Here is an 11,923-nt window from a genome sequence, read left to right on the forward strand (position 1 = left end):
AACATGACTAATGCAACTCTCTCTGTGTGTTACAATCGCATTGGCCAGGCTTAACCACATGGCCTTTGCTCTATAAAAGCTAGTCTGTGAGCCTGCGGGTGGTGGCCCTCTCCACAAGAGACTCCCCGCTGGTAGGTTTCATCTTCAGTGCTGGCGCCAAATAAAGCTTAGTTGACCTTCGCTTTGTATCTGTCTTGCTGATACAAAGAGTTATAAATACCTTTACCTTCCTCTTGGGCAATACAGGGAACTTGGAATAGTCATCACTTTGTCCCATTTTGAGTACAAAATTTTGATCACGGACCATTTTGATCACCATCCCGGAACCCATGGTGGAGCACTCACGGGCACCCACGCACAAATTTGTCTCCCGTCAGAGTCCCCTAAGGGCGACTGGGACTTGGCTCCAGACAGAGCAGTCTGGGGATGGCCAGTGAAGAGGATAAAGCTGCGGGACCCCCCAACATCGGAGAACCAGCAGGAACCAGGGAGAAGCAGGAAACCAGCGCACGCACCGCCCCTCCGCGGTATCTTCTCCCACCTAACACCGCCCCCACCCGGGCGCAGCTTCCAAGCACCGCCCACTCCCACCGTCCCCAACACAGCCACCCCAGCACTACCAGTCGGCTCCGCGCAGCCCCTCGCGCCCCCCACATCCCGCACCACAACCCAGCCCCGGCCCCTCGCGCACCCCTCCCAGGTCCGCGTTCCCGGGACCACCTCCTATCAACCCGCCCGCACCACCACCCAGCGCCCCCGCCCAGGACACTCCCCCAGGCGCATCGGTACCCAGCGCCGCCGTCCCAGCACCACCTCCTAGAACTGTACCCCCCGACCACCATCCAGCACGGCCCTCTCGGACCGCGCTCCCAGCACAACTACTTAGCCCCGACTCCCCCAGAACCGCTCACTCAGCACCTCCACCACCACCGCACCACCACCCGGCATCGCCCTCCCAGCACCGCCTCCCGGGACCGCCTCCAGTCCCCCCACTCAGCACCGTTCCCCAGTACCCCAACCTTGCACCGCCCACCAGCGCGGCCGTGGGCGGGACGGGAAACGCGGTCGCAGGACACTGAACCCGGAGTCGCCTGGCGCGGGGCCAATAACCGGCCGGGAGCGCGGCGCCGCTTGGGGCCGGAACTTCCTGCGTTCCTGGCCAGCCATTCCCGGCCCGGGCCGGGGGTCGCGCACCCGCGTTACCCGGCCTCTCCTGAGCTAGGGGGCGAGACCGGGAGGCTGAGCCCCTGCTGCGCCCGGCACCCCAGAGACGCGGGTCCGCCAGGCCCGCCCGCGCCTCGCGTCGCACGCCGGCATCAGCGGGAAGTACCAGGGCCCGCCGTGCCCCGGGACAGGCGAAGCTAACCGGTCTCCACCGACTCCGCTGCGAGCCCCGGCACGGATGGCGGCACGGGGGGCTGACCCGACTCCGGCGGCTCCGCTGCGAGACTGGGCAGCGATGGTGGTGGCGGCGGCGCTCAGGGTCCCGACACAGGTGAGTGCACAGGTAGCCGCCGCCACCCCCACACCTTTGTCTGTCTCTCTCCTCTACCATTTCTCCTCGGCTTTTGAGTCTGGGGAAGCTAGAGGGAAGCTACGCCCAGCCTGGGGTGCTGGATCCAGGCCGGAGGTGGTACCTCCAGAGCGCTTCGCATTTCCAAAATCTAATGGCAGGAGGCGAGGAGAGGTGTCCTAGACACAGGCACCGGCGTGCGCATAAGCTTGGCTGAGAGATTGAGCTGAGTGTTTGGAGAGCAGGTGGGAGACGGTGAGGCCCCGAAAGGCGGGCTGAAGAGCTGTTCTGAGGGTGTTGGGAGCCATAGACGGTTTCGAGTAGAAGAGGGAGGTGATCTGACTTGGGTCTTGACGGGCTCCCTGTGAACGCAGAGTGGAAAAAGGACTTGGGGATAGGGTGGAGACAGGCAGGGCAAGGAGCGCGTTATTGGAGTAGCTCAGTTGAGTAGTGCAGGTGGCTGGAGGCAGAAGTGATTGGATTGTGGATCCCTCTTTTAAGTCAGGCCGACCAGATTTTCCGAGGTGGAAAGTGAAAAAGAGAAGGGATGGTTTTTGGCTGCAGCAGCTGGAAGGATGGATGCGCCATCAACTGAGATGGGGAAGTTGGTTCTAGAAGGAATTTTCAATATAAGAACAGAAGTGAGGTTTTGGCCCTGCTGAGCTCTGATGTCCCAGAGACCCCTGAATGGAGTGGAGTGGACAGCTAGACACTGGATCTGGTGTGTGAGGGTGGTATAGTTCAGGTCAGGAGAGGCCTAGTATACAAAGGGACAAAGGCCAGACCATATATAAAAATAGAATTCTTAAACCACAACCTGCAGGGACCTGCCCAGGAAACCAACCTCTTTCTCTACAACAAAGAACCCAGGACTCTAGCCCGCTTAAATTACACTCGCAGGAAGCCAGATTGCTATCTCTAGTGACAATCCAGAAACAGTACTTTCTGTAACAATCCACCCCACACGACTAGGGCTGGATTAATAACTGCCAGCTTCTCTAACTTTTGTTCCTACTTCCAGTCTGGGACCAAGGAGAGAAAACCAAACACGCACGCCTAACCAGTCACGTAGGATGCCCCGCATCTAGCTAGCCTGCCTACAGCCTCTCCTGGCCAGCAGGCCCCCAGTCAGGGCACATCTGAAGCCTTCCCTTTCCTACTAAAAGCTTTCCCACTCCTCTGCCTGCCTTTGAGTTTGCCAAAACATGAGTGGCTGGGATGCTCTCCCTTCCTATCACAAGCTCAGTATCAATAGCTTTTGCTCTTCTTACTTGGTTAGTCTTTCCACAGTTAAAATATCTAAAATGTGGTATCTGGTGCATGGACAAGAGTGTGGTTGTGTGTCCAGTTCTAGAGGGTGAACCTTCAGGTCATGGTGGCAGTGGTGTTAGAGGGAAAGAGGAAGGCGGGGCCTCTGATCGGAGAATGGGGTCTCTCACTGGGACACCATGGTTGGTTTGTTGAGCGTCATGGAGACAGACATGGAGGAGTAGTTGTCCGGGTGAGGGGGGCAGGCAAAGGGGTCTAGCAGGTGGTGTAGCTATGGGAGGGATGGGTAGGCTTAGTAGTAATGAAGGTAGTATTACAGCGAGCCCTAAGCTGGTGCTTGTTCACCACTTTGCATTCTCAGCAGGCCCTGTGGTGCCCCTTGATGGGGCCCAGGGGTTTGCATTTGGGTTGGGAGATTAACTCAGTGACAAATGGGGTCAGCTGGGAGTGGGTGACCCTGAGGGTGGGGATCAGAGAATCCATGTGCAGCATAGAAGAGGGAGAGACCCGAGGGTATCTGGTGTCTGTGGTTCTGCGTGGCTCAGGCTGAAGCTAGGAAAATGCTGGGCGAGGAGCCCTTCAAATCATGGGCAGGTGTTGCTCTTGGCAGTGGGAGCCATCCAAGGGTCTGGATGGGATCATGGTTGTGTTTGCTAAGAACGTTCTGGTTGTCGTGTGCAGAGTGATGACATGTGAGGGTCTATAGCGAGGCTGTGATGTGGGCTGGGATGGGGAGAGGGTACAGTGACAATGGGGATGCAATAGTGAGGTCCAGAGTCTGAGGAAGGTGCAGTCCAAGAAGTGATATGCATATAAGGAGTGAGTGTGAGCTGTTGGCCCCAGGGCCTTGGTACTGGCCACTAAGGGAGGAGATTGAGTCCATGTTTGTATATGGGAAGGATAATGTTGGTGACATGGGAGGGGCCCACAGAGGAGGGCATTGGGCCCTGGTGTCTCTCTGCCCCCCTGCCCATTGATGCTGTGGACTGACACAGATCAGGTGAGGCATAGAAAAGAGCAAACAGAGGTGGAGCCAGGGCCTGGGATCTCCTGTGAGTTGCGTAGCTGGGGAGGAAGGGGAACAGGGGACAGACGGGAGTGCCTAAGGAGAGAAGCTGATCCTGGAATGAACTGTCCCCCTTATGGCAGGGCTGTGTGACCTTTGAGGACGTGACCATTGACTTCTCCCAGGAGGAGTGGGGGCTCCTTGATGAGGCTCAGAGGCTTCTGTACTGCGATGTGATGCTGGAGAACTTTGCCCTTATAGCCTCACTGGGTAAGGCCTTCACCCCCACTGGGTGTCCTGAGCTCGTTTCCGCCTGTCCCCTTTTCTTTCACTTCACCAGCCCTACTGGCACCGCTTCTTTCCCCACTCTCCCAAGATATGCGCTGCACGTTCTGGGCCCAGGCGGAGCGCAGTGTCCCAGCCCCTTCAGGAGCTGCGCCAGTACCTGCTGCCACAAAGCATTGTGGGGTGGGGCCGGGAATGAGGAGTGCTGTTGGTGGCCCAGTGGATCCCGGCGGGCTCGGCCACTCCCTGCCTGGGTGATCACATCCTTTAGCTAACGTTTCCTGGGGCCTGACTGCCACTACGCTGATGCGGTTCCCGCTTGCCATGACCACTGGGATGTTCTTGCCGTACCTCTTGTGTGTTCCTATTGTACTCTTTCACTTTCTTCCCTGTGGTCATCAGGTGGGTCAACTGGCCAGGTGCTGGCCACTTACCTGCCCTGTCTTTCTTCAGGTCTGACGTCTTTCAGGTCTCATGTAGTTGCCCAGCCGCAGATGGGGGCAGAGCCGTGGGTGCCTGACAGGGTGGATATGACGTCAGTCATGGCAAGAGGGGCATACAGTGGACTTGTCTCTGGTGAGTGGGGGATGCGGTGGCAGTCGATGTCACTGCTGTCTTCAAATCCTACCTGCAGTGTTTCCTCAGGCTCATCATGGTTTTGGTGCCAAGCCATTGTCCACATCTCTCTTCTACCTTTCCTTTCCTGCTCTTGATGCACAGCCCATTTGTTTCTCCTCTGATTTGCATCCCCTGGCTCACTCTTTACACAGCTCCCTCTGAGACTGTCTCCAGCGTGGAGCTACACTTACTATGTCATGATAGGTGCGTATTCCCTTTCATAGTTTGTAAACATGAGCTGCTCAATTGTAGTCAGACTTTATTGGGCCTTGACCCACCATTCTGCCGGGGACTCGTGTGCTAATAGCGGCCAAGGCCCTGCCACAAAGCCTTTAGAGAGGAGGGAGTTGGAGACCCCACCTTCCAGCCCAAGACTAAGCCCCATCCTTGTGTCCTTAGGCCTGGCAAGGCCTCCCCCGGTTCGTAACCCTGCCAGGCACGGTACTGCGGCAGACCATTCCTTACCCCGACGTCAGGGTCCCCCTCCTGCCAGCAGTCCCAAGGACTCATGCCAGGGTCAGGCATGATTTGTCATGGGCTGCTTCCATCCCTTAGGGATACTGGGAGCTTGACCAGCATTTCTCTGCTTTCAGGTTTTGGCTGTGGAGTGGAGGGTGAGCGTAGTGTGTCTGCAGAAGGAGTGTCACAGGACAGGAAGCTCAAGGAGGCTCTGTGCAACCAGAAAAACTACTCCCGTGACGCACGTGGCCTGCCCTTGAAAGATGTTTCGCACCTGATTGAACACCTGGCAACACATCCCAGGCAGAAACCAGATGCGTGTGAGGCTACTGGGAGAGGGTCGGAGTCCAGTACAAACCTTCAGCAGCAGCAGAACATAGACAAGCCTGGCAGAAGGGATGAGGACAGGGCCTCCCTTGTGAAGACCTGCAGAGATGACACATCAAAGGAGCCTCTCACAGTCAGGGCGGATGGGAAGGACTTCGCAGGCGGTAAGGCCACATCCAGCTTTCTCCAGCACCAGGTCGTTCACAGAGTGGAGGAGCCTCCCCAGAGCACTGGCCCACAAAGTCATAACAAGTGCAGTGAATTTGGGAACGCTTTCCCTGACAAGCCCGCACCTGTTTGGCACCAGAAAACCCACACCAGGGAAAGGCCTTTTGAGTGCAACAAATGTGGGATATTCTTTAGCCACGCCTCCGGTCTCTCTCAGCACCAGAGAGATCACAATAGAGGAAAGCCTTATGAGTGCTCCGAATGTGGGAAGTTCTTCAGCCAACACTGTAGTCTCATGAGACATCAGAGAGTTCACACTGGGGAAAGCCCTTATGTGTGCAGCGAATGTGGGAAGTTCTTTAGCCGAAGCTCCAACCTCATTCAGCATAAGAGGGTGCACACTGGAGAGAAGCCTTATGAGTGCAGTGAATGTGGGAAGTCCTTCAGCCAGCGCTCCAATCTCATTCATCATAAGCGGGTCCATACAGGCAGAAGCGCGCATGAGTGCAGAGAGTGTGGGAAGTCTTTCAACTGCAACTCCAGCCTCATTAAGCACTGGAGGGTTCACACTGGAGAAAGACCTTATAAGTGCAATGAATGTGGGAAAGTCTTCAGCCACATCGCCAGTCTCATCCAACATCGTATCATCCACACTGGTGAACGGCCTTACGGGTGCAGAGAATGTGGGAAAGCCTTCAGCCGGAGCTCTGACCTCATGAAGCATCAGAGAGTTCACACTGGGGAGCGGCCTTATGAGTGCAGCGAATGTGGGAAATTGTTTAGCCAGAGCTCCAGCCTCCATAGCCATCGGAGACTTCACACTGGGGAACGGCCTTATCAGTGCCCCGAATGTGGGAAATTCTTTAACCAAAGCTCCAGCCTCAATAACCATCGGAGGCTTCACACCAGTGAGCGGCCTTATGAGTGCCTCGAGTGTGGGAAAACTTTCAGGCAGAGGTCTAATCTGAGGCAACACCAGAAGGTTCACAAACCAGACAGGCCATATAAGTGCGGTGAATGTGGAAAAGCCTTCAGCCAGAGGCCTACCCTCGTCCGGCACCAGAAAATTCACACGAGAGGAAGGAGTGCAGAGAGTGTGCACCCTCCTCCAGCACAACGATGTGCACAGGTGATAAGCTCTGAGAACAGTCTTGATGAGGGGGCCATCAGCCAGAGGGTGAACCTTGTTCATCCCATTGTCCACAATGGGCAGAGTCCCTATGAATGCTAGTTCTTCTGGAAGCTTTCTGGAACAAAGTAGCATTTTTCTCACCATGGACTCTACCAGAGCCTTGCCACTGCGAGTGTTTGAGGTAGAAGCCATGGAGCTCTGGCAGGTCTCCAAGAATATGTGTCAGGCAGTCCTTATGTTCAGACCTCTTCCTTTTCTGAGAGGGAATCCTGAGTAGCCTGAGGCCAAGGAAGATGTCATTCCTTCCCTCTGTGACCAGTGTAGCTATGAACAAGACCTATCTTTGACTGTGAAGACCTGAGCTGGGTTCTGCTGGCGGCTTGCAGAGAAGGTTTCCCTTCTTTCAAAGACATGGCTGATCTCATATGATGCTCATGATAGATTTATCCAGACTCCACATTACCCATCCCAACAAGCACCTACTTTACATTGCCTTAATGATCAAGCCACCTATAATCAGATGTGTTTTGATCACTGTGAAGTGGGTTGAAAACACAGTTAAGGTCTACCAAACGAAAAGGGTTTCTAAATGTATTGCCTTGGAGAAAGAGCAGGATGGTGGAGAATAGCTCTCGGTCCAGATTTGGCCTCCATTGTGTTGCTACTCAAGGTCTCCTGGGAAAGATGGTAGGACTTTATGGGCCAAATGTTGGGATCTGAGTGGCGTGAATTTTTGTGAGCCAGGGATAACCCTGAGGACGGGGCAGTTATGACAACCTCCTCTGCATCTGGGAGCGGCATGAATAGGGCCCCATGTTTCCACAGGATGCCTCACGTTCCCTAGCACTGTTATGTAGACACTGTTTACCTGACACTTGCCAAGGAGCCATGTGTCTTGAAGTTTACCCTCTGGTAGACAGGTGTCCTAACTGTCGGATATACTGGCCCAGTGAGACTATAATTTGTATGGAAACACTGGACGTGAGAGTAGAATAGATGAGTCTGTAGCAAGCTAGAGGGAATGTACCTGTTCTAAAAGTACATCCACAAATGTTCCTTTGAATATGACTGTGCAGGATTCAGGCTTTGCAGAAATTCTCAGGACCTCCAGACCTCTGTTCTATGACTTAGGTCACTGACAGAGCAAATATCTAAAGATTTTGTGGGTAATAAGGCTCCCTGCACTTTTCGTGCCACAGCTGTTGCTGCTTTGGCGGGAGAATGGGGCTGGGAGAAGGCAGATCCTGTACTCCAGGGGTGTAGCATTTGTCACATAGCCATTTTTGCTGCCAAGGCATGAGAGAGATTCAATGTAGGATTGCCAAATCCTCTAATTTCTGACATGAACGAGAGATCAGATTTTTATGTGCAACAATTTCTTTAAATCTTTGTTAAGATACAGTTGTCATGCAACAGTCATCCATATTTGATCTGCACTGTTTAAGAAGTTGTTCAGTATGTATACACTCAGGGAACCAACACAGAACCGGGACAACGGACCTATCCGTCACCCACAAAGCTACCTCATGCCCTTTACTATCCCTCCTTGCCTTCCCAGTAAACCATTGATTTCCTTATTTTTCGTCTGTTTTCTTTCACTACGTAATTATATGGAGAATTATCCATGCTGTATGTATGAACAGGTCATTCTTTTTGCTGTTGCGTAGTGCTCTCGAGTGAATCCACAATTTTTTATGCTTTATTTTTTAAATTAAAAAATTTCTAGTAAAATACACATAACATAAAATTTACCATCCAGACCATCTCTAAGTACATAGTTCAGGAGTATTAAGTACATTCATATTGTACAGCCATCACCACCATTCACATCCCGAGCTCTTTTCATCTTGCAAAACCAAAGGTCTGTAGCCATTAAACAATAACTCCAAAGTCTCTCCCTACTGCCAAGCCCCTGGAAACTGCCGTTCTACTCTCTGTCTCTCTGAACTTGATTACCCCAGGTACCTCCTATGAAGAGAGTCATCTAGTATTTGTCTTTTTGTGGCTGGTTTATTTCACTTAGCATAATGTCCTCAAGGTTCATCCGTGTTTTATGCCATTGTCAGAATTTCTGACGATGTATTTCTGTGCCATATTTTGCTTATTCCCTCATCTGTCGATGGTTATTTGGTTTACTTCTACCTTTTAGCTGTTGTGAACCATGCAGCTGTGAACATGGGCGTACAAATATCTCTTTGAGATCTTGCTTTCTATTGTTGTTTTATTTAAGATTGTATTTATTTGACAGAGAGCAAGCAGGAGACAAAGAGCAGGAGTAGGGTGAGGGGCAAAGGGAGAACCCGACTTCCTGCTGAGCAGGGAGTCCAGTGTGGGTCTCCGTCCTGGGATTCTGGGATCATGACCTGAGCTGAAGGCAGACAGTTAACCAACTGAGCCACCCAGGCACCCCCTCACTTTATAGATATATCTGGAAGTGGAATTACTGGCTCATATGGTAATTATATCTTTAATTTTTTGAGGAACCTCCATACTGTTTCCCACAGTTGCTCTATCATTTTATATTCCTACCAATGGTATACATGGGTTCAAATTTTTCCACATCCTCAGAAATGCTTGTTTTATTTTTTTAAAAAATTGTTTTAAATGCTTGAATAGTATCTGGCTTGATAGATATAGTTTCCTTCTGTCCTAGCTTATTGAGTGTTTTTATCATGAAAGGATGTTGGATTTTTCAAATGCTTTCTTTGAGTCAGTTCATAGGGTCCTGGGGTTTTTCCTTCCATTAATGTGTATTACACCGATTTTCATATGTTGAAACCTCCTTGCATTCCAAGAATAAACATGGTATATAATCCTTTCAGTATGCTGCTAAATTCTGTTTACTAGTATTTTGTTTGCTAGTATTTTGTTAGAGATATTTGTACCACTGTTCATAAGTAATATTAGTCTGTACTTTCCTTGTGTATCATTTTCCGGCTTTGGTATCAGGGCAAATGAATTAGGAATTATTCTCTCCTCTTCCAAGATTTTGGAAAATCCTAACAAACATTAGGGCTATTTCTTTAATGTGTATAATTCCCCAGTAAAGTCACTGGGTTCAGAGCTTTGTTGTGGGGAGGTTTTTGGTTTTTATTCATTATACTTACTAATTATAAGTTTATTCAGATATTCTCTTCATGGTTCGGTATTGACAGGATTTGTGTTTCTAAGGATTGTCTATTTCATCTAGGTTCCATTGTGTGTGTGTGTGTATGATTGTTCGTAGTACTCTCATAATCCTTTTTATTTCTGTAAAATTGGTAGTAATGTCTCCACTTACATTTCTGATTCTAGTAATTTGAGTCTTCTCTCTTCTTTTAGTCACTCTAGCTAAAGATTGGTCAATTTTGTTAGTCTTTATGAAGAACCATCTTTTGGATTTGTTTTTCTCTATTTTTCTATTCTCTATTTTTTTAAAAAGATTTTATTTATTTATTTGACAGACAGATCACAAGTAGGCAGAGAGAGAGAGGAGGAAGCAGGCTCCCTGCTCAGCAGAGAGCCCAATGTGGGGCTCGATCCCAGGACCCTGGGATCATGACCTGAGCCGAAGGCAGAGGCTTTAACCCACTGAGCCACCCAGGTGCCCCTCTATTCTCTACTTTTAAAATCTCTTGTTTATTATTTCTTAACTTTGTCTACTCTTGGTTTAGTTCTTTTTCTAGTTCTCTAAGTTGCAAAGTAAGGTTGTTGATTTGAGATCTTTCTTAGTATAAGCCTTCTTCCTTCCCTCCCTCCCTCCCTCCCTTCCTGTGCACGTGCCCATATGGGCAGGAGGTGGAGGGGAGGAAGAGAGGAAAAGAATCTCAAGCAGACTGTGCATGGAGCGTAAAGCTTGACCTGGGGCTTGATCTCACAATCCTGAGATCGTGACCTGAGCCAAAATCAACAGTTGGACACTTAAACGACTGAACCACCAGATGCCCTGTGTTTTTGTTTTCTTTCATCTTGGGTGTTTTCTAATATTCCAAGTGATTTCTCCTTTGTTCCATTGATTGTTTAAGCATGCATTATTTAATTTCCACAGATATGTGAATTTTCCAATTTGCCTTTTGTCAGTTTCTAACTTCATCCTTTTGAGATTACATAGTTTGTATAATATCTTTTGAAACCTATTAAGCTTTAATTTGTGACCTAATGTGGTCTATCATGGAAATGTCCCATATTGCACTTGAGAACAATGTTTTCTCTTGATGGTGGCTAGAGTATTGTGTACATTTCTGTTAGACCTGATTGGTTTATTGTGGTGTTCAAGACCTTTATTTTCTTAATGACTCTTTTCCATTATTGAGAGCAGGATATTTAAGTCTCCAACTACGGTAAAATTGTTTTTTCCTGTCAGTTTTTGAGTTTTATATTTTCTTGGTCTGTTAATAGTTTTATAAATGTTTATCGTTGTTATACCTTTTGCCATATAAAACCTTTTATTAGGATAGAAAAATGTCCAAATTTTTGTTGTAGACTTACTTGTATGGAATGTTTTTCCATCCTTTCACTTTCCACCTACTTGTGTCTTTGGCTGTAAAGTTAGTCTCTGTAGACAGTATATAGTTAGATAACTTTTTTTTAAAGATTTTATTTATTTATTTGCCAGAGAAAGAGAGGGAGAGAAAGAGCGCGCGCAAACGAGCACAGGCAGACAGAGTGTCAGCAGAAGCAGAGGGAGAAGCAGGCTCCCGGCGGAGCAAGGAGCCCGATGTGGGACTCGATCCCAGGACGCTGGGATCATGACCTGAGCCGAAGGCAGCTGCTCAACCAACTGAGCCACCCAGGTGCCCCCCTTTTTTTTTTTTTTTAAATATTTTATTTATTTAGTTAGATAATTTTTTAAACATCCATTGTGTCAGTCTGTGTCTTGCTTGGAGAGTTTAATCCATTTACATTGACATAATTACAACGAGGGATTTACTTCTGTGATTTTGCTATTTGTTTTCTCTGTGGCTTTTTTGCCCTCCATTTCCTAGATTACTGTCTTTTGTTTTTTTATTTTTTTAATGTGAAGTGTTTTAATTCCCTTCTCATTTCTTTTTGTGTATATTCTATCACTATTTTCTTTGTGGTTACCGTGGAGATTATCTTGAATATTCAAAAATTATTGACACTCTGGGGTGCCTGGGTGGGTCAGTGGGTTAAAGCCTCTGCCTTC

General features: G+C 49.4%; 2 protein-coding genes across 3 annotated transcripts; both read left to right on the forward strand.

Moving 5' to 3' along the window:
- The first annotated feature begins 426 nt into the window (after positions 1-426).
- Positions 427-1,365, forward strand: LOC132008713 (uncharacterized). Its single transcript, XM_059387293.1, has one exon. It carries the CDS (start codon positions 427-429, stop codon positions 1,363-1,365), a length of 939 nt encoding a protein of 312 aa, XP_059243276.1.
- On the forward strand, positions 1,078-8,354 carry ZNF792 (zinc finger protein 792). Of its 2 annotated transcripts, XM_059387294.1 has the most exons (4): positions 1,078-1,495; positions 3,932-4,058; positions 4,527-4,649; positions 5,285-8,354. In XM_059387294.1, the coding sequence occupies exons 1-4, from the start codon at positions 1,403-1,405 to the stop codon at positions 6,874-6,876; spliced, it is 1,935 nt and encodes a 644-aa protein (XP_059243277.1). In that variant the 5' UTR covers positions 1,078-1,402; the 3' UTR covers positions 6,877-8,354. The 2 variants fall into 2 exon arrangements, with proteins under 2 accessions (XP_059243277.1, XP_059243278.1); XM_059387295.1 differs by lacking the exons at positions 1,078-1,495; positions 3,932-4,058 and adding an exon at positions 4,844-4,895 and having other exon boundaries at positions 4,562-4,649.
- The last annotated feature ends 3,569 nt before the right edge of the window (positions 8,355-11,923 follow it).

This window comes from Mustela nigripes, unplaced genomic scaffold, assembly GCF_022355385.1.
Source record: "Mustela nigripes isolate SB6536 unplaced genomic scaffold, MUSNIG.SB6536 HiC_scaffold_755, whole genome shotgun sequence".
NCBI lineage: Eukaryota > Metazoa > Chordata > Mammalia > Carnivora > Mustelidae > Mustela > Mustela nigripes.

Bases quoted from the DNA above. Each gene is read 5' to 3' on its own strand.
- LOC132008713 (XM_059387293.1), top strand. From the start codon at position 427: ATGGCCAGTGAAGAGGATAAAGCTGCGGGACCCCCCAACATCGGAGAA.
- ZNF792 (XM_059387294.1), top strand. From the start codon at position 1,403: ATGGCGGCACGGGGGGCTGACCCGACTCCGGCGGCTCCGCTGCGAGAC. The intron at 1,496-3,931 runs GTGAGTGCACAG...CCCTTATGGCAG, and splicing joins CGCTCAGGGTCCCGACACAG to GGCTGTGTGACCTTTGAGGA. The intron at 4,650-5,284 runs GTGAGTGGGGGA...CTCTGCTTTCAG, and splicing joins ATACAGTGGACTTGTCTCTG to GTTTTGGCTGTGGAGTGGAG.